At 43.7% G+C, this 21,052-nt stretch overlaps 1 protein-coding gene across 2 annotated transcripts in view; it reads right to left on the bottom strand.

The window, feature by feature from the left end:
- The window catches only part of GSDME (gasdermin E), a 65,273-nt gene that overhangs the window by 1,633 nt on the left and 42,588 nt on the right, over positions 1 to 21,052 (bottom strand). For both annotated transcript variants that reach the window (XM_040472418.1, XM_040472419.1), the window contains 4 exons: positions 16,662 to 16,823; positions 14,504 to 14,631; positions 12,567 to 12,762; positions 2,478 to 2,551 (listed from right to left, as the gene is read on the bottom strand). In XM_040472418.1, coding sequence (XP_040328352.1) covers positions 2,478 to 2,551; positions 12,567 to 12,762; positions 14,504 to 14,631; positions 16,662 to 16,823 — 560 coding nt within the window. The remainder of the gene's footprint in view (positions 1 to 2,477; positions 2,552 to 12,566; positions 12,763 to 14,503; positions 14,632 to 16,661; positions 16,824 to 21,052) is intronic.

The following is a 21,052-nucleotide window of genomic DNA, read 5'->3' as shown; positions in this document are numbered from 1 at the left end:
GAAGTTCAGAATGTAACTTTCCCATACACACAGTATGTATTGTTTATTTTAATGATATTAGAATTTCCTATACAGCTGCTTGATCTCCTCAAAGGGATAAGTACCACAGTTTAGTTATGCTTCCTGCCTCAAGAACCTTTCTTTTGCTATTCCTTCTACCTGGGATACTCTTCCTCTAGAGTTCCACATAGACCTTTTCTTCTCCTCTCTCATGGTCCATTGAAATGCCACGTCAGAACAGCCTTTCCTGATCTTCCCTCCACCCCCATATCTCAACGACTATTACCCTACTGTCTTTCTGAAGATAGTCACTGTTTAGTCTGTTTTCTAAAATCTAAGCTTTTTAGGAGGCTGGTCTGTCATAGAACATAGGGCCCTCCATGTGCTGAATGAGAGTTCACTTCAGCTGCTGCTCTAATTGCAAGTTCTCAGATTTTTACACAGGCATTGAAAACCAGATCCAATTAATGTAGAGAGTAAAATTTAAAATAAAAAAATGAAGGGAATCCAAAAAATTTCCAGAAATGTCCTGAGCAATGATAACCTTACTAAAACTTGCCCCAGTGGCAGAAGTGCAGCACGCATTTGATAAAAGTAATTACCACAGGCTTAACATCAGCTTTTGGTCAAGACCATCAACTCTGACTTCAGAGTGGACCAGGCTTGCTCTTTGAGCACCACATCCCAGCGATTTAAGAATGAGCTCTACTGGCACAGCCTCAAGACTGCCTATAGCAGGCTGTGTCTGGAGTCTAGTGGACAGGGGCTGAGCAGCATCCAGCTTCCTACTCTGAATATCTGCCGGGCCCATGGGTCCAGAGACCCTTCTAGGTAAGGGTCACCCAAAGGGTGGGGGCAGGCGCAGAATTAGCAGTCTCTAACTCACCTTCTTCCCAGTTTGGCAAACAATTAGTGTATCTGATGCTGTTCTTCCAAAAGCCCTTCTGAAAGGCTCTCAAAGTTATTCTGGCCACCAGATAAGAGAAGACAGGAATACAGATAGAATTTTGTACCCTGTTCTAAGTAAATCCCTATAAGAAACACAATACCCAAATTCGTTCAGAAGGCAGGAGCCTCATTGTCTTTAGCGTTGCTGCAGTATCTAGGGCAAATTATGTGAAGATACCCAGGAAATTCTTCAAAAGAAAAATTCTTTGTCTATGTTGAACAGCTCCCAAAAACCACACAAATGACTCTGTGGGCTTTTGTGCCACTGTAGAATACCAGCCATTCTAGAACCCTGAATGTGGCTACCTTTAGACCAACAAAGCAGAACTTGGATGATCAGATCTAACGCAGACTACAAGGAAGATGACAATGAAGTATGAGTTTGTTGGGAACGGGAATTAGCTAATGTGGTCTTGCAGTAATATACACACAATTCAGGAAGTATTTCCTGAATGCAGTAGATAATTTTGTAAATCTTAGGACCCTGGGAAATGCTAAGTGCAAAGTTACTGCTATGCTCATCATTACGGACAAATAGATGATACTGTTTTCATAACTACACCACCAGCCTTTACCCTTAGCTGACCCCAGAACAAACATGCTGGCACGTTTTCAAGTAGTTCAGTTTTTGTGGTCACAGTACAAGAACCCAGAATTCCTCTACCAGTGGGTAGAAACTGCTTTCAGTTGTGAATGGGCTGTAAACTGTTCCTTGGAACAATGCCCTTGTTCAGATGTCTTTGCTATTCAGAGAAGTACCCAAGGCACTAAGCATGGTGCTCAAAGTTCTCAGACTAGATGGATAACAAATTTCAGGGTCCTGTCCAGGCACTTAATCTCAATACCTACTTCCCAGATCTGGGAGCAGAGCTCTGAGCTTTGGAGTTTTTAGCCTACAAAGCATGTTCGTTTTGACTCTTTGTAAGTAACCAGACCTTAAAATAATCTAGCCTGGTATGCTTTTGTTCTCTGCCCCAGGCTGAGCAACACCTGCCCCATTCGAGTGACTTCTGGGCAGTGTATTGATGGTTCCTTCTATTAATGACCCAATTTGTAACTTAAAAAGGTAAGGCTTAATCTTGACTCTCCAGGGCTAAGGTCATCACTACCTAACTCTGAGACCAGTCTCCTCTTAAATATCTTCATGGTGAATTTGAGGCAGAGCTGCATCCAACTGGCCTAACCATAACCCTGCAAATGGTGTCAGGTTCCTTCCCTGCAATGTTGCAACCAAACCTTGGCCAAAATTCTCCAAACACTGGGAAAAACATGAGATTTGGAATCTAATGGCAAAGTTGAGAGTCCTACCCTGCTAACAAGTTCTTTGTTCAAATCCTTTTCCTCTCGATCTCAGTCTTCCCATAGGGTAGGGTGTGTGGTGTGATGTGGACAGTGTGATACAAAAAAAAAGTGGAGTTAATAACATCTGTTTAACCTATCTTGAAGGGCTGTTATGGATGAGAAATCCTAAAGGTGTTTTATCAGTTGTCGGGTGCCCATCCCCAGGTCCCATCTGAGAGGTTTCTTACCAAGTGACACAGCGCAGGAATAATCTGGAGTTTACAGCAAACACCCAGCAGAACCGCTGCATTGTCTGGCATTTCTGCAGGAGACAAACATCAGTCACTGTCCAAAAAACCCATGGGAACAGGCCAGCCCCTGAATTGTACCTAATTTATACTTTAGTGCTCTCCCATCAGCCAGGCAGAGAACATGCTCAGTCTCAGTAATTACTGAAAAAATGAAAGGTGCTAAAGAGGCAGCAAAGGCCTTTTAGGTGGGAACCAGGTAACCAGCTCTGTGTTCACTAGAGGATAGTCCTTGACATTCAATTTGCCAATCAGGAAGAACTGTACAGACACAAGGAAAAGCAAATTTATGTAGAAAAGTAGAACCTACCTTTTCTTAAAGACAACAAAGGTGAAGAAGGAAGCTTGTGCCCCTCCCAAAGCCAAAGCAAAGGCTTTGAAGGCCAAGAAAAGGGTGCTGAAATCACACACAAAAATCTACGTCACCTACCTTCCAACAGGCCAAGACACTGTGTCTCCAAAGGCAGCCCAAATACCCTCAAAAGAGTGCCCCCCGACCAGGAGAAACCCACTTGACCACTATGCCATCATCAAGTTCCCCCTAATCTTGAGTCAGCCATGAAGGAAACAGAAGAGAATAACACACTTGTGTTCATTATGGAGGTCAAAGCCAACAAGCACCAGATAAAACAGGCTGTGAAGCAGCTGTATGACATTGATGTGGCCAAGATCAACACCTCCATCAGGCCCAATGGAGAGAAGGCAGCATATGTTCAACTGGCTCCTCACTATGATGCTTTGACTATTGCCAATGAAATTGAGATCATCTAAATGGAATCCAGCTGGCTAAATCTAAATTTTTTCACCCAAAAAAAAAAAAAAAAGTAGAACCTAAGATTTGGTGATAAGAGCTGTGTTTGAGCTCTGCTACATATTTAGGGTAGGACTTTGGGTATACCTCTCTGAGCATGTTTCCTCATTTGACCATAGTTTTGTTTCTGCATATGCCAGAGAACCAAGTAAACTGTGAAGGGTTCCTTCCACTCAGGTCACTAGTCATTTTGGTGACAAAAATGCAACATGGCTGGATAAAGGGGTGGCACTGCAGAGCCCCCCCAGCCACCCACACTAGCTTGACATAAGGGGCACCAATGGCACAATGAGTTGGTGCAGGGTTGTGATGAGGCTGAGGGCTACACTGGAAGGGCCCTGCCAAGTCCCAGGAAAAGGAAATCCACATCAATGTTATTCAAAATGGATTTTAAATACCAACCAGGATAAAAACAGACACAGTTCTAAGAGAACCCAAATCCCTCAGGCTATAACCTTAGAACTGGAAAGGCAAAGAGAGAAATGAGTCACCTGTTGCATCATCTGGTCCAGGGACCACTCATGAACTCCCTCCATTTCCTGCATTCATTAGCAGCCTTATTTATAAATAGCAACATGTCACCAAGGCTGTGGCCCAGCAGAGTACAATGAAATATAGCCCACTTCTAAGACAGAAATGCTGCTAGGAAGATAAGGCAGTCCTCCCTCTTGAGAACCCCCTAAAATTGCATTTAAATGTTGTGTGTGCATTTGCCCACAGAGAGGGTCCACAGTCCATGAATTATCAAGCAGGCCCTTATCTCAAATCAGGAAGATGCAGCTGGTAAATATATGACCCCAGGTGGAAAGATCACAGGACCGGGAAGGGCAGTGACAAAGTCACCTGGAACATGATCATGTCCTGGCCGAGCCACTGTCACACGTCATCTCCCGTGTTTATGCTTCCATTCCCTCACTTTTCTGGCTCCTGAGTCCTGTGTAGTCATCATCCACTCTCCCTTATTCTTAGAAATACTTTAGTTCCAGGTTAGGAGGATAGTCATTCACTATTTTGAGCAATGGTGGTAAGGAGAGAAGGATGAAATAACAGCATCTGCTTTACAAACCATACCAACTAATTTTACTACTTTAACTTCCCTGTGGGTGCAGATGATTATCTTCCCCTATCTCAGCACCTAGCAGTGCCTACAGCACATAAGATGCCTCTTCAGTATTTCTTGAGTTGAAATGATTTATTTTGACTGCTCTTCTGTATTCTCTTTACAAATGAGACCTGAGGAGTTCACACTTAAGGTCACAAAGTGGTTGAGGAAGAGTTCCAGACACAGGCAAGATGCTGGATAAGTTAAGCATGAAGAGACTGGTTCAAGGTGCAATGTAGGAAGATCCTGAACCCACCTCTTCCTGTGGTGCCCCAAATCTCCAGCTACATATGGAACAATATCCTCTGAAAAACCCACAACCACCAGAGCAACTCCTACACATCTGGCAAGCAAGGAACATCCCACATTGAAGCAGGTAAGAAAGGCTGAGCCACAAAGTCACCATAAACCCCACCTTTGGCACAGTGACCCACAATTGGAAGAGAACTTAAAAGCTTCTCTATGAAAAGCAAGAGTTTGAACCCTACATTTTTAAGACAGGCACCGCAGGAACCAGCTCCTTACACCTCTAGCTTTGAAAGCCAATGGGGCTCATGTCCTTGAGACCCACAAGGCTATAGCAAACTGAGAAATGGTTCATTAAAGCCTTGCACATGGACTTACCTACACCAAGGCAGCCCTTTGACAGGTGTCCAGACTTTCTGTGCAACAGGCTTGTTATCTTAAAGCAGCAATCTGGGGGTGCCTGTGTGGCTCAGTCAGCTAAGCATCCAACTTCAGCTCAGGTCATGATCTCACAGTTTATGGGTTTGAGCCCCACATCCAGACTCAGAACTTGGGGCCTGTTTTGGATTCTGTGTTTCCCTCTCTCTCTGCCACTCCCTGCTCACACTGTCATTCAAAAACAAACATTAAAAAAGAAACAAGCAGCAATCTAAAGGGCAGACACCTCAAACAGAGGAGAGGCCTGCTGGAGTACACTGTAAGGATAGATAGCTGCCGGTGCTTACCATCTTTGCATCCTTCCTCTACCACACTCCAGAGCACCAATATCGCCTGGAGGGGAGCCATTGCACAGGTCTGATGCTCTAGTTTTTATGGCTGCCAGCCAGAGAATACCTCTTGATCACCTGGCTCTGGTGGTGAGCAGGCTTGAGATCCTGGGCCCCATGGGACAGTAACAAATGGAGAGAGTTCTTGGCTGCCTACTACCCCCAGTTTTCCCATGACAGGCCTACTTGAAGAAGAAGGGGAAGATGGCAGCTGAGTAGGAGGAACCTAGGCTTGCTGCATCCCACAAATACAACTAGACAACTATCATATCATCCTAAGGACGCCAGAAATCTATCTGAAGACTGGCAGAATAAACTCCACAACTAAAGGTAGAGAAGAGGCCACATCAAGAAGATAGAGTCCAGAGTTGTGGCTTGAGAGAGAAATGGATCATGGCAACCACAGAATGGAGGGAGCAGTGGTCACAGAGAAGGGTGAAACACAGGGGAGCATACAGAAAAAATGAATCCCCACAGCAATTGGCTTGGAAAGCAAAAGGGCACTTACTTCCTGAGTTCTTGCAACCAGTGGTGCTTAAAGCCCCGATTTTTAAAGGACATCGCCTGCCTTCTCTTCAAGAGCAGCCCCAAATAGCCCGCAGACATACAGCATGAAATAGCAATCTGAAGAGTGTCTTGGGGCACACACTGGGGAGGTTAGTTGCTCATCTGAGAGCATGTTCTAGAGAGACAGTGTTCATGGAGAGACCCCTCTGAGAACATAGGAACTGGCAAATGCCTTCCCCTACCCCTCCCATTAACATAAAAGCAGAGTCACCTGTAGTAACCAGGGCAAGGGGCACCTGGCTGGCTCAGTCGGTTGAGCATCCAACTTCGGCCCAGGTCATTATCTTGTGGTTTACGAGTTCCAGCTCTGCATTGGGCTCTGTACTGACAGCTCAGGGCCTAGAGGCTGCTTTGGATTTTGTGTCTCCCTTTCTTTCTGCCCCTGCCCAGCTTGCATTCTGTCTCTCTCTCTCACACAAATAAATAAAAACATATAAAAAAATTTTTAAAGTTCTAAAAAGTGTAATGCCAACAGTTGGTACTTAATTATACCTAGCATCATGCTCTGCAAGAACCACACTTTCCAGTCATGCTTGCCTCATTCCCAGCAGGCCCCCCCTTCAGAAGAGGGCCCCAAACTCCTGACAACACTGCATCTCCTGACTTACACGTTTTGTGAGGCCTCTGTTCCAGTGGCAGCAGCAATAGATCTCATTAACAAGCAGACCAGAGCACACCTAGTCAAACACACCAACTCAGGCCAAGGACCAAACTCTGTCCACAACAAAGAGAGGCTCTATAGACTAGTCTGAAGGATAAAGTAGCCAGGACACGTTAGAGACACTCCTGGAATCACCAGGCCTTGGGGAACAGGGGCCATTACACTGCAGAGCACTACAGGATCTCTTCTTCATAAAGCCCTTACCTAAGGGTAAGAACAGAAGATGTAGCTAACTTTCCTAACAACGAAACAGGCACAGAGACTTAGACAAAATAAGAAGACATTTTGTCCCAAATGAAAAGACAAGGCTACCTCAGAAGTTCTAAGAAAAACAGATATATAGTACCATGCCTGGTAAAGAATTTAAAGCTGTGATCCTAAGGATTCTCATAGGACTTGAGAAAAGAGTGGAGAACACTAGGGAGACCATTAACCCAGAGATAAGGAATAACATAGCAGAGATAAAGGGCTCAATAAACAAACAAAATGAGAAACAGTCTTGATGGAATGAGTATCAGGCTGGAGAAAACACAGGAATCAATTAATGATAGAAAAGACAGTAATGGAAAGAAATCAAGCTGAACAAAAGAGAAAAAATAACTATGCAAAACAAGAATAGACTTAGGAAACTCAGTGACTCCATCAAATGTAATGACATTCACATTATAGGAGTTCCAGAAGAAGCAGAGAGAGAAAAGGAGCCAGAAAATTTATTTGAAGAAATAATAGCTGAAAATTACCCTGATCCAGGGAAGGAAACAGATATCCAGATTCAGGAGGCACAGAGAACCTCCAACTAAATCAGCAAAAGCAGATGCACACCAAGACATACTGTAATTAAAATGGCAAAATATAGTGATAATGAAAAAATATTAAAAGACAGGGGCACCTGGGTGGCTCAGTCATTTAAGCATCCAACTCTTGATTTCAGCTCAAGTCATGATCTGAGGGTTGTGGGAGCAAGCCTCAGTATTGGGTTCTGCACTGGGCATGGAGCCCATTTAAGATTCTCTCTCCCTCCCTCTGCCCTTCCCCACTTGTTTGCTTGCACTCTGTCAAACAAATAAATAGGTAAATAAAAATTTAAGAATAAAAGCAGCAAGACAAAGTAACCAGTTACATACAAAAGAAAACACCATAAGGCTATCTGGATTTTTCAGCAGAAACTTTCCAAGCCAGAAGGGAGTGGCAGGATATATTCAAAGTACTGAGTGGGAAAAATCAGCAGCCAAGAACACTGTCCAGCAAGGCTATCATTAGAATAGAAGAGAGATAAAGATTTTCCCAGATAAGCAAAAACTAAAGGAGTTCATGACCATTAAACCAGCCCTGCAAGAAATACTAAAGGGGACTCTGACTAGAAAGGAAAGATTAAAAAATGACAGTATGAAGGTCAAAAACACAAAAGCAATAAAAATGAGTATTTCTGTGAAAAAACAGTCAAGGAACTCACAAAAAAGACATAAAATATGACACTATGTACTTAAAACATTGAGAAAGAAGGAGTAATGAATGGGTTCAAACATAAGTAACCAACTTAACATGCAGAAGATGTTATGCTATGTTATGTTCTGCTACATGCAAAAGATGTTATGTACACACCTAATGGTAACCACAAACCAAAAGCACTAGTAACGAGGCAAAGAATAAAGAGATAGAAATGCAAATATATCACTAAAGAAAACCAGTAAACCATGAAAGCAAGAAAGGATCAGAGAAAATGTTCAGAAACAACCACAAAACAAATAATAAAATGGCAACAAATGCATATCAATAATATCTTGGAATATAAATGGACTAAATGCTCCAATCAAAAGATAGAGAGTAACAGAGTAGATTAAAAAATAAGACCCATCTATATGCTGCCAACAAGAGACTTATTTTTTAAAAAAAAATTTTTAGTATTTATTTTTGAGAGAGAGAGACAGAGTGGAAGCAGGGGAGGGGCAGAGAGAGAGGGAGACACAGAATCTGACACAGGCTCTAGGCTCTGAGCTGTCAGCACACAGCCCGACGTGGGACTCCAACTTGGGAATGGTGAGATCTTGACCTGAGCTTAAGTCAGCAGATGCTTAACCGACTGAGCCACCCAGGCACCCCAACAAAAGACTTATTTTAGACCTAAAGACACCTTCAGATTGAAAGTGAGGGGATAGAGACACATTTATCATGCAAAAGGATGTCAGAAGAAAGCTGGTATAGCAATACTTATATTGGACAAAATAGACTTTAAAACAAGACTGTAACAAGAGACAAAGAAGGACACTATATGATAATAAAGAGGCCATCATCCAGCAAGAAGACATAAAAATTGAAATATTTATGCATCCAACATGGGAGCACCCAAATACATGAAGGAGTTAATAACAAACATAAAGGAAATAACTAATCTATAATAATACAGTAACAGGAGGGGACTTTAACACCCCACTTATATCAATGGACAGATTATCTAAACAGAAAATCAGCAAGAAGATGGCTTTGAGTGACACACTGGACCAGATGGATTTAACAGTTATATTCAGAACATTCCTTCCTAAAACAGCATAATACACATTCTTTTCAAGTGCACAAGGAATGTTCTGCAGAACAGACCGCATATTAGACCACAAACAAGCCTCAACTAACTTAAAAAGATCAGTCATACCATGCAGCTTTTCTGACTACAACATTATGAAACTAGAAGTCAACCACAAGAAAAAATCTGGAAACACCACAAATACATGGAGGTTAAATAACATGCTACTAAACAATAAATGAGTCAACCAGGAAATTAAAGGCAAAATTAAAAATTACATGGAAACAAATGAAAATGAAAACATGATGGTCCAAAACCTTTGGGATGCAGCAAAAGCAGTCATAAGAGGAAAGTGTATAGCAATATAGGCCTGCCCCAACAGCAAAAATGTCAAATACACAATCTAATCTTATACCTAAAGGAGCTAGAAAAAGAACAAACAAAACCTAAAACCAGCAGAGGGAAGGAAATAATAAAGACTAGAACAGAAATAAATGATATAGAAACTAAGACAACAATGGAAGATCAATGAAACCAGGAGCTGGTTCTTTGCGGGGGAGGGGGACAAAAAAATTGATAAACCTCTAGCTGGACATATCAAGAAAAAAAGAGAAAGGACCCAAATAAAGTCACAAATGAGAGATTAAAAATAACAAACACCACAGAAATACAACTATATGAGAGTAGTATAAAAAATTATATGTCAAAAAACTGGATAACCTAGAAGAAATGGATAAATTCCTAGAAACATATAACCTACCAAAACAGGAAAAAAAAAAAAAATAGAAACTTTGAATAGATTACCAGCAAAGAAATTGAATCAGTAATCAAACAACTCCCAAGAAACCAAAGTCCAGGACCAGATGGTTCCACAGGCAAATTCTACCAAACATTTAAAGAAGAGTTAGGGGCGCCTGGGTGGCGCAGTCGGTTAAGCATCCGACTTCAGCCAGGTCACGATCTCGTGGTCCGTGAGTTCGAGCCCCGCGTCGGGCTCTGGGCTGATGGCTCGGAGCCTGGAGCCTGTTTCCGATTCTGTGTCTCCCTCTCTCTCTGCCCCTCCCCCGTTCATGCTCTGTCTCTCTCTGTCCCAAAAATAAACGTTGAAAAAAAAAAAGTTTAAAAAAAAAAAAAAAAGAGTTAATAACTATGCTTCTCAAACTATTCCAAAAGATAAAAAGGAAGGAAAAAAGTTCCAAATTCATTCTATGAGAGTAGTGTTATCCTGATAGCAAAACCAGATGAAAACACCAAAACAAAACAAAACAAAACAGAATTTTAGGCCATTATCTCTGATGAACATGGATTCTAAAATCCTCAAGAAAATACTAGCAAACCGAACCCAAACCCAATACATTTAAAAAATCATTCACCATGACCAAATGCAATTTATTCCTGGGCTGCAAGGTTGATTCAATATTCACAAATCAATATGATACATCACACCAATAAGAGAAAGGATAAGTTGGTTAAGGATCTGACTTCAGCTCAGGTCATGATCTCATGATTCATGAGTTCAAGCTTTGTGTCGGGCTGTATGCTGACAGTTCAGAGCCTGGAGCCTGCTTCAGATTCTGTGTCTCCCTCTCTCTCTGCCCCTCTTCCTGTCTGTTTCTCAAAAATAAAAAAAAAATTTTTTTTTTTAATAAGAGAAAAGCTAAGAACCAAATGATCACTTCAATAGACACTGAAAAAGCATTTGACAAAGTACAACATCTATTCATCATAATAACCCTCAACAAAGTAGGTTTAGAGGGAACTTATCTCAACATAATAAATGCCATTTATGAAAAACCCACAGCTAACATCATCTTCAATGGGGACAAACTGAGAGTCTTCCCCTAAGGTCAGGAACAAGATAAGGATGTGTACTCTCACCACTTTTATTAAACATAATAGTACTAAAAGCCCTAGCCACAGCAATCAGACAACAATAAAAAAGGCATTCAAACTGGTGAGGAAGAAGTCAAACTTTCACTCTTTGCAAATGACATTATACTATGTATAGAAAACCCAGAAAACTCCCATCAAAAAACTAGAACTGATAGGGGCATCTGGGTGGCTCAGTCGGTTGAGCATCCAAAACAACTGACAGCAGTTGTTCTGACAACTTGTTGTCAGAAACAGCAAGTAAGTCTCAGGTTATGTGTCAACTCCCAGTGGCTGCCTATGTGCAAGGCTGCAGAGAATTTGAAACTTTGTCCAGGTTTCAAGGAGAAGGGGACTGTGATGCATTCATCACATGCATACTGCATATTTCACATCACTGAACTAGGCTATTGATACAAATATTTCAATAAGTAATAAGGCATGTGAAAGAAAAAAAAAAGGCCCTTCACAAACTGGAAAACTCTGGCCAGTAGATTAGCCCCTAATAGAATGGCTATATCGAAAGACTCGAGTACACTGATGTTAACATCAGGGAGGAAGGGTCTCTAGTAGTGTTCCACAGGCCTCTATTTTATGTCCTGTCCTAGTTAAAACATGTATCCATGAATTAGAACACAGCATATATTCATAGCATATATACGTAACATATATTCGTTGGCATGTAGAGCTAGCAAGAGGGACCCTGTCTGATTAACTTTTTAAAACCTGATAATCTCCTTGGCCTCTGTTTGTCTGTGGTGCTGGGGAGCAGCCATGAGCGCATCAGGAAGTCAACACCTCAACTAATACCATCATGAAGGGAAGTTGTGGGGACAGAGATCCTAGGCTGCTGTGCCAGGTCTTGCCTTTCCAAGAAGGAACTGGAAGCCCAGCCTCCTTACATAGGATGATTACCTTCTTATACCCAAGACCCTCCGGCATGGTGAATCCTGGATGGGAGTGATAGAGGAGTGGCAGGGCAGGGTCCACTCCTAGATAACCACTGCACCACTGTGCTCCAGAAGGGCCATCCCAGGACCATCGTGGAAGCTGTGTTGCTGCTGGGCCCAGCATCCTAGTGCATTGGGATACTCTCTACAGTCTCCCTGCCCAAATGTACACAAGGTGGCCAATAAGTCTGCAGTGAGGGTCAGAAGTACCAAAACACTAGGCAGATGGAAGCCACTTCCATGCAGCAGTGTCAGGGCTCAAGTATGAATCACAGGCTGTGTTTGAGGAGATGCCTTCCTTTGCTGCTGAGGGTATGTGCCTGCAGACAGCCCTCCTTGGAAGAGAAAAGAGAGAGTAGAGGAAGCTGGCATCACACTGAAGTCTTTGACTTTTCATGGCGATGATATGTTTCCTCAGCCTTTCACTTACCCTCCCTGTACTGCTGAAAGGGAAGTAACCATATTTACCACATCTTCCACAACAATAAGCAAAGCAATTTCAAAGCCACAACAGCACTTTCTTTCTCTCTTTCCATACCTGCTAGTGCACTGACCAAGAAGTAGGCTGTAGAAAAGAGCTCCTGGTTGCTGATTGCATCCTCTGGGCCTGGACACTTGCCCTGCATTCTGTACCCCACCAGACACAGGAAAGCCATGAGGTCCTGCTGCTGTGGGGGCTTCAGCTTCCCCAGTATTGCCATTGGGAGTGACAGGCCACTTAATATGTCCTCACACTGCATAAGGAAGAGAAAAGAGATGGATGTAGTAAAGCCAGAGGCCAAGCTGAGCCTCTGCCCCATGACACGCAACCCCTTGCCCTTCCACCATCTCCCAAGTAAAGCAAAACCCTAATTCCTTTCTGTTTTTAAATTACTAATCCGCCAGGTTAGATTTCCTCATAAAAAGAGTAAACAGCCTTGCCCAGGTACTATTCTTTCACAGCAAGGGTAAAATGGATGCAGGAAAACCTTCCAGGACAGGGCAGGGTCTGTCAGGTCGTGCCAGAGATCAGGAACAAGTGACTACATGCAGCACTAAGGAGGGGAACATAAAAACATTATCCCATCATGTTATCCAGCTTTAAACTTGGCACAGCAGCCCCCAACCACATTCCCAGCTAGACCCAGGGCAGCCCCATTCGTGAGCATTGGACCTGCTGGAAGGCGGGTGACCCTGCCAGTAAGGAGTGAGCTGTCCTCCATCATCACCTTTACATCAGGTGCATTCGTAGAAGAGCCCACCGGCCCCCACTACCTGGGAAGCTTGTTTCTCCTGCACTTGACAGGACACCTGATGTTCTTTCCAAATGTACTACTGGTCTGATATTTCCCTCTTGGAGCTATTCTAGGAAGTATAAGTCAGGGGGCTTTTTGAAACATGTGTGTTCTTCCTGGGGCTAGCACACCCTCTTCTGAGCTGCACATCGCCCAGAACACCCAGATGTCTTGGACTGTTAGACTCTTCTACAAGTATAGGGTCCCCCACCGGTGGCCAAGCTCTTTTGGTACAGTCCAATTTCAAGAGGGGAAAATAACATGAATGCTCTTCTGGAAATCATAAAAGCATTGAATCAGAAAATCAGAGTTCAAAATCTCTGAATAATAGAAAAAAGAAAAGAAAAACCTATCATATAAATCATCTGCTCTAGCCCCCTTAAGGAAGGAGAGTACAAAGTCTGGCAGGTTGCCAGGTGGTGTGTCCTTTACCATTTGTACAACTAATAGTTAAGGAACTCAACCAGAAAATCCTGCTGCTACAAACCAAAAAAATACAAAGGCCTGCTTTTCAATCTATTCTAAATAGAATAAATTGACCTATTGGACTCTGCCACACAGCCCCCTTGTAGTGGGGCTGAATAGAGGGCCCCAAAATATATGTTCACCTGGAACTTTAGAGTTTGACCTTATTTGGAATTAGAGTCTTTGCAGATATAATTAAAATAAGGATCTCAAGATGAGATGCTCCTAGGCTGGAATGGGTCCTACATCCAATGGTGAGTGTCCTTTAAGAGACAGAAAAGGAGAAGACATTAACACAGAAGACAGGGGCATAGGAAGACAGAGTAGAGACTGGAGCAGTGTGGCCACAAGCCAAGGAGCATCAGGAGCCACAAGAAGCTGGAAGAGGCAAGGAAGCATCCTCCCCTAGAGCCTGTGGGGGAAGCATGGCCCTGCTGACTTCTCAGCTTCAGACTTCCGGCCTCCAGAACTGTAAGAGAGTTTGTAGTAATTTACTATGACAGCCCGAGGGAACCAATCTGCACTTCGATTCTTGACATCAGCTACCTTTCTGCATTTAGATAACTAAGGATCTGGGAATAAGAAAAAGAGAAGCTTTTAAGCTTTAAAGGAAGTGAGGAAATTTTAAATGCAATTTTATCCCAGCTCACAGCCTCATCCCAAGAGGTCTAGCCTGTCCACATCTCCTGAAAAGCCAGGTAGAAGCAGCACTGCCTTGAGAGGTCTGTGGTCTTACCACTTGTTCCAGGACCACAAGCAATTCTTCATCGAACAGGACCGCCTGGAGGGTGTCACTGAGTGCTGTCTGTTGCTGTTCTGGCAGCTCCAAAAACAGATGGAAATCCCTCTCCAAGAGCAGAGTCCCTGTGAAAACAGCAGAGCACACCCAGCATCATGACTCCCATGCGTGTCTCAGAACAAAGGACAGCAGCCTTTGCTTTTTATAGTAATTGTCCTCAGTTCTTTGAAAGACACATGCAGTAACACACAATGGAACTAGGAAGCAAAAGACATCGAGCTAGATACCACCCTGCGTGTTTTTCAATAACCACTCACACTACTGCAAGAAGAAAGAAGGGGGACAAAAAGAGAAAAGAAAGAGGGCACCCGGATTCATTTCAGACTTAACTCTTTTTTCTGAGGACTTACTAAATATTAGGTCTACTTTCTGGAAAAGTCTAATCAATTATTTAGACTCCTCTTTAGCATGATTTCTACAGAAGTCAATTATCAAGGCTGAATTACTAACTATCACTCAATACTTTTATAGGGTTTTGCAGCCATGCAGACTCCAAAGTCCATTATTTTCCATGCCCTTTCTTTTAATACCATGCATATTTTTATCCTTTAATATTTAATGCTTGCTTTTCAAAGAGTCTGGCACCCTATTTTTATGGCAAACACCAGCCATTCCATTTTTTCCATTCATTATTCTTCACCCATCCTGGAGAATGGGCAGGTGCACAGACCCACCAGCTGGGTTATGCACATCTTCTGCAGGATGGTTGAGGCTCTCTCCTTAAAATCTTTTCTGTATTTTTTTAAACAACACTGGAATACTTCTAGTAAATTAAGCCCAGTGAGGATTTAAGAACAAGATTTGATAAACCAAAACCGTTTCATATGCAGAAATGCATACTAATACATAATGCACTACCTCTGCTGATGGCAAATTCCAGCACACAATGGTCAGAGAGCCCCATGGAGAGGAACAGGTCACATCAGTCACTGACCCATTCAAAAACTTCTCTATAAATACAGCTAGGTCTTTGCCATGCCATCCTGGAGAGAAGAGCTCTCCTGGTTGGTGTAAAGTCCAAGGGCATAAAGGCCAGGCTGGCCCCCACCCTACTCCACATCAGGCTGATTTGAATGGCCAACTGACAGGGTGGACTGGTAGGAAAGGAAATGATAAGCTGCAGTCCATGAACTCTTGTCCCTTCCCTGGAGCACAGGACACGGCTGCAGGGCCGCTCTGTTGTGTCCTAACCTACGACCATGCTTAAATGGCAGCTGGAAGTCAGACCCAACTGTCAGTCTCAAGGAGGCAGAGGAGGGGCCTGCAGCCCTGCAAGATGGAAGAGCCCTATCCTTCCCTGCCATTTCTTCCAACCCTGATGCTTTTGCTACAGAAAGAGAAGTATCTTCTAGTTTGGGACCCTCTGAAGCCCCATAGATGACAGTCTCTTCTTATCCTCCTGGCCATTTTCCAGATCATTCTGAGCTGTTTCTAGCTCTTTTTACCAAGTTCTTACCCAGTTATTTGTTTCCCCTTTTCCTTGTCCATTTCCTCTTTGGCTACATACTGCACTCCTCCCCGCCCCCACCCCCCACCCACCCACACCATCACAAGAAAAGCCAACTTTTTAAGACACAAAATCCTATGAAGAATAAAAGGAATTGCTACAGGCAAGTCACAGGTACTCCCCTCCTCCTCACCGGACGCAGGGCTTCAAGCCACGTGGATAAAGAGCCCCCAAGAGAGCATTTTGCAATGCTGACGAAAGCCTTGCCTGTGCTGGCAGTGAAGGCTGGAATGTAATGAAACAGATGCAAAATTTGGGATATGGCTCTTTGCTAACTAGCTACTTTTAATAGTCTGCGAGTCTTCTATGGATAAAATGAAAGAAAATGCCAAACCCCAGACTCTTTCACTCCTTAGTCTTCCACCTTTTCCTCAAAACATGGCACCCAAGACCTGAGGTTCCCTAAGATTCCACAGAGGTGCATCCTGCTGAGTGGACTAGGTCTGACTTGGAAGCATTGTTCCCTCTGTTCTCAAATGCTCTCCATTAAGTCGCTGAGGAGTCACCGCTCCTGAAGGCCACCTCACCTCATGAAGTATCGTACTAAAGTAGCAATCAGATCACCACACCACACCCTGCTGACAATACCTTGTTTTAAAACATTCAGCGGCCAATCCAGGGCAGATGGTCCTGGTCCAGAATCTGGCATTTCCCAAAATGGAAACTCTTCAAAGGACGGAAGGTCCAGGAAGACATAGTCACTTCTGTGAATCTCAAAGCCACCATGCTTCCCTTGTAGGAGGCAGAATTCTGTAATGTGGGAGAAAAGGACAAGCCAGGCATAGGGTCAGCTGAGACTTGTTGGCACATCTCAAACCCAGGATTATCTAATAGGGAAGTGGGGGGTGAAGAGGAACACATCCACTCTCTGACCCCATAAGCCCACTTCCTACACATTACACTGTTTGATGAAAAGTCAGCCACTTCCTAGAAATACAGGAAAATGGTTGTTTTCAACATAAAGCTCTCCAGTGTGTCCTCTCTGAACGGGTGGGAGGCAATCTTTCCAACATCAAAAGTATTTCCTTAGCCTGACTTGAACAAACTGTTAAATAGCAAAAATTCAAATGAGTACATTTTAAAATGACAGCAGTTGGGGCCAGTGGTTTTCTTTTTTTTTTTAATTTTTTAATGTTTATTCTTGAGAGAGAGAGAGTATGAGCAGGGAAGGGGCAGAGAGAGATGGAGACACAGAATCCGAAGCAGGCTCCAGGTTCTAAGCTGTCAGCACAGCGCCTGATGCAGGGCTTGAACTCACGGACTGCAAGATCATGACCTGAGCCCAAGTCAGACACAAAACCGACTGAGCCACCTAGGTGTCCCTAGTGGTTTTCTTTTTAATAAAGCCAAATCATAAACATCTTCCCATGTTTGAAACAAAAATTTGAATTTGATTAATAAATTTGATTTGATTGAACTGATATTAAAGTATTATTGACAATATAAGTATACGAGTGGTATGTGGTTGTAGTTTCAAGTCTTGTCTTTTATTCATTAATAAATAAAATAATACTCAACAATTAAAAGTGAATTTCTGATTTCTGCAATTGTATAAGTGAATCTTACAAACATATTGAGTGAAAAGACCAGACTCAAATAAATACAGTCTCCATGAATCTGTATAAAGGCAAACTTGTCTTTAAAAAAAAAAAAAAAAAAGTCTCATCTTCAGATATACTGAAGTATTTATAGATAGAGCAATACAATGCCTAGGATTTGTTTGGAAATTATTGAATGGGATGGAGGGAGGTGGTCAAGTTGTAGATGAAACACAAATCAACCCAGTTATGAAAGCTGGTACATGGGAGTTCATAGTATTATCTCTACTTTTGAACATATATAAATTTTCCATAATAAGTTTTTTTTAAATAATAAAATATTTCCTTAAATATGTCCATATTTAAGAACCTAAGGTAACAGTTATGTGATGTTATTATGTCCTTAATAAGCAAAAATAGGGGCGCCTGGGTGGCGCAGTCGGTTAAGCGTCCGACTTCAGCCAGGTCACGATCTCGCGGTCCGTGAGTTCGAGCCCCGCGTCAGGCTCTGGGCTGATGGCTCAGAGCCTGGAGCCTGTTTCCGATTCTGTGTCTCCCTCTCTCTCTGCCCCTCGCCCATTCATGCTCTGTCTCTCTCTGTCCCAAAAATAAATAAACATTGAAAAAAAATTAAAAAAAAAAAAGCAAAAATAGCAAATGCACTCATGAATTAGGGCTCTTTTTATCTTTCTATTTAAATTTTTTTAATGTTTATTTTTGAGAGAGTGTGAGTGGGAGAGGGGCTCAGAGAGAGAGAGAGAGAGAGAGAGAGAGAGAGAGAGAGAGAGAGAGAATCCGGAGCAGGTTCCAGGCTCTGAGCTGTTAGCACAGAAGCCTGACATGGGGCTGGAACCCACAAGCCGTGAGATCATGATCCGAGCCAATGTCGGACGCTTAACTGATTGAGGCACCCAGGTGCCCCTTATGCTTCTATTAAATCATTTGTGTACTTAAGCACAGGCTACAGAATTAAAATGTGGATGGCATGAGGATTAGCACATATTTTTACTTGCTTGTGGGTACTAATGACAAAAATCAAATGGCTATCTAAAGACAAATGAAACAATCCTTCATTTATGCACTCATCCAACCCACACTCAGTGGGCATCTGGGGTACCCCTGACTCATTGTGCCCTTGGCACCAGGCACTGAGGCAGATGAATGTGAACCAGGCTTCAGGTGTTAACCTTGCTCCTCCAAGATAGCCACCATGACAATTAACATAGGCTCAAATCCTGCCAAGAGCCAGGCAGGCCCCCCAGCTGGTAATTTAGGAGTCTATGGCATCAGCACCACTCTTGCCTATACACATGCACAGACCCCTGGAGACACTGCCAATTCTTTCATTGTTTTCAGTGTTGGGCACTGTGCCAAGAGCCAGTGACACAAAAGGACTATAGTCCAGGCCTCAACAGTAAGTATGTTACGAGTGGGAACAGACGTAGCATAGGGGTACTGGAGGAGGTGCACAGGTCCCTGAAGCCAAAATGGCAAGAGCAGAGAGAGAACCAGTGTCTAAGGAGTGTCTAAGGAGCCTCCTAAAGTTTTGGTAAGAATTAGCTGGACAAAGAGGGCAGAGAGCACACAGACAGTCATGGGGCTCTGGAATAAGGGCCAGACGAGTGTTCCTAGACAGTGGGTTAACTCTGGCCAGATGGCTACATCAGCAGCATCTGGAGATTAGAGATTAGAAGGAAGGCTAGACACCTGTTGGGGCCAGACCACAACACACCTGAAATGCAGACTTTGTCTTGGGACAAAGGGAGCCCTTGAAGGGTGTTTACGCAGGTGTGTGAAATGACCACATTTTTATTTTTAAAGAATCATATTAGTTATACTGCTAGGATGGAACAGATGGGGAAAGATTCACAGAAGCGGGGAAGCCAATTAAGAGTGTGTGGCAGGACTTGGTGGGGAAATGCTATTGGGGCCAGTAGACCTGCAGACAAGTGCGCTGACCGAGGCTGAGTCAGGGGCACAGGTTCATGTCCACAGGGCATCCAATCAGAAGTATGCACTGAAAGGACACTGGCATAATGCCTAATTGTACGAAGTACAAGGCTAAAGTTCAAAACCATAAAACGACGTCTATGATTGGCTATAAGAGGAGAGCTATTGGTGAAGGAAGGGGTCATGGATGAGAGAATCTCTTGGCTACGACAGGCCACATGGTGCCCCCCACAAGGGACTCAGAGGAGTCGGCCTCCACATAAAGTTTCAGAGGACAAACAGGATCCTTGTCCAATGTATTCCCTCTCAGAAGGTGGGGAGGAGACATCAGGCAGCCTCTTAAGGGCCCTTCTGGCCCCTGCAAATCTATGTTTATGAAGCCAGATCAGAATATTCTGTGGAACACAGATGGGGGGAAAGGCACGGGGGAGCAAAACTGGCTTTAAAATCAGGCTATGAGTCGCACAGAAAGTCGGCCTGGCCACCAGGCTGCACAGGCACAGATTCGGCAGTGGGAAAGGGCAATGGAGCGGGGCTTCCTAGGCCGGGGTGTGGGAAGTGAGCCAAAAGAACCTCCACGATTCCCCCTGGGGACCTCTTCTCAACAGCACAAAGAGGAGCATATTTTCAAAGACAGCAGAAGCCAGCCAAGATAAAAGGCTGGAAATTGAAATGTAAACAGGAGAGCCAGCCAGACAAGGCTGTGTCTTTCCAATCTTGTCTGAGAAAGAGAGGCCCTCTGCAGGTGCCCCACCAGAGCTGCAAGTGGCAGGGCACTGCCATCTCCTCAGAGAAACAGGAAGGGGATCCCCACAGGCCCCACAGACTTGAGTGGTAGCCCCAGCCTGGTCTCGGCCACCAAAGGTCCTCAGAGCACTCACGGGCATCCTTGGGTGCAGGCCAAGTTTTCCAAAGGCTTATAAATGTGACCCCTCGACTACCAACCCATCTGGACAGGATAACCGGGCCTAAACATCTTGGGCTGGAGTCACGTAAGTGCATGTGGTAACATGCTGATAACAAAAACAGGAGCGACAATCTTGTTCAGGTAGAAGACTTCCAAAGAGACAGAATAAAATCATAAAAATGCCAAACAAGGACACAAATCTGGAACCATGGCCTGAAGCCTGTAGGTCACAATTCTTGGTATTTCTGATAGTTCATGCATTCCTAAGGAGCCTCTGCAGAACGATGTCTAAAAACCTGACACCCTCGCTCTGTGTCACCTCCCTGAAATGCAGGCTGCTCCATGTGTGAAAAGAAAGTGGAGGCTCCACCATTGCATTCCGGGCCTCACGCATCTCTTCTTTGGCTCCTCACATGCCCAGGAGCTTGTGACTGTCAGGTAAGGACCATCAGTGTTCTAAGTGCCTGTACTTGTAGCTCAATGCCATAGTTAACTCTTGTGGGCCAAGTGCACACAAAAAGCTGCCTCCTGGACAACTTCCTCTTCCCTAACCTGCCACTTCAGAGAACAAACAGGAGAAGAAC

Source organism: Herpailurus yagouaroundi, unplaced genomic scaffold, assembly GCF_014898765.1.
Source record: "Herpailurus yagouaroundi ecotype Mexico unplaced genomic scaffold, PumYag 100, whole genome shotgun sequence".
NCBI lineage: Eukaryota > Metazoa > Chordata > Mammalia > Carnivora > Felidae > Herpailurus > Herpailurus yagouaroundi.
The sequence above is the reverse complement of the archived record's forward strand: the minus strand, read 5'-3'. Positions and strand labels throughout refer to the sequence as shown.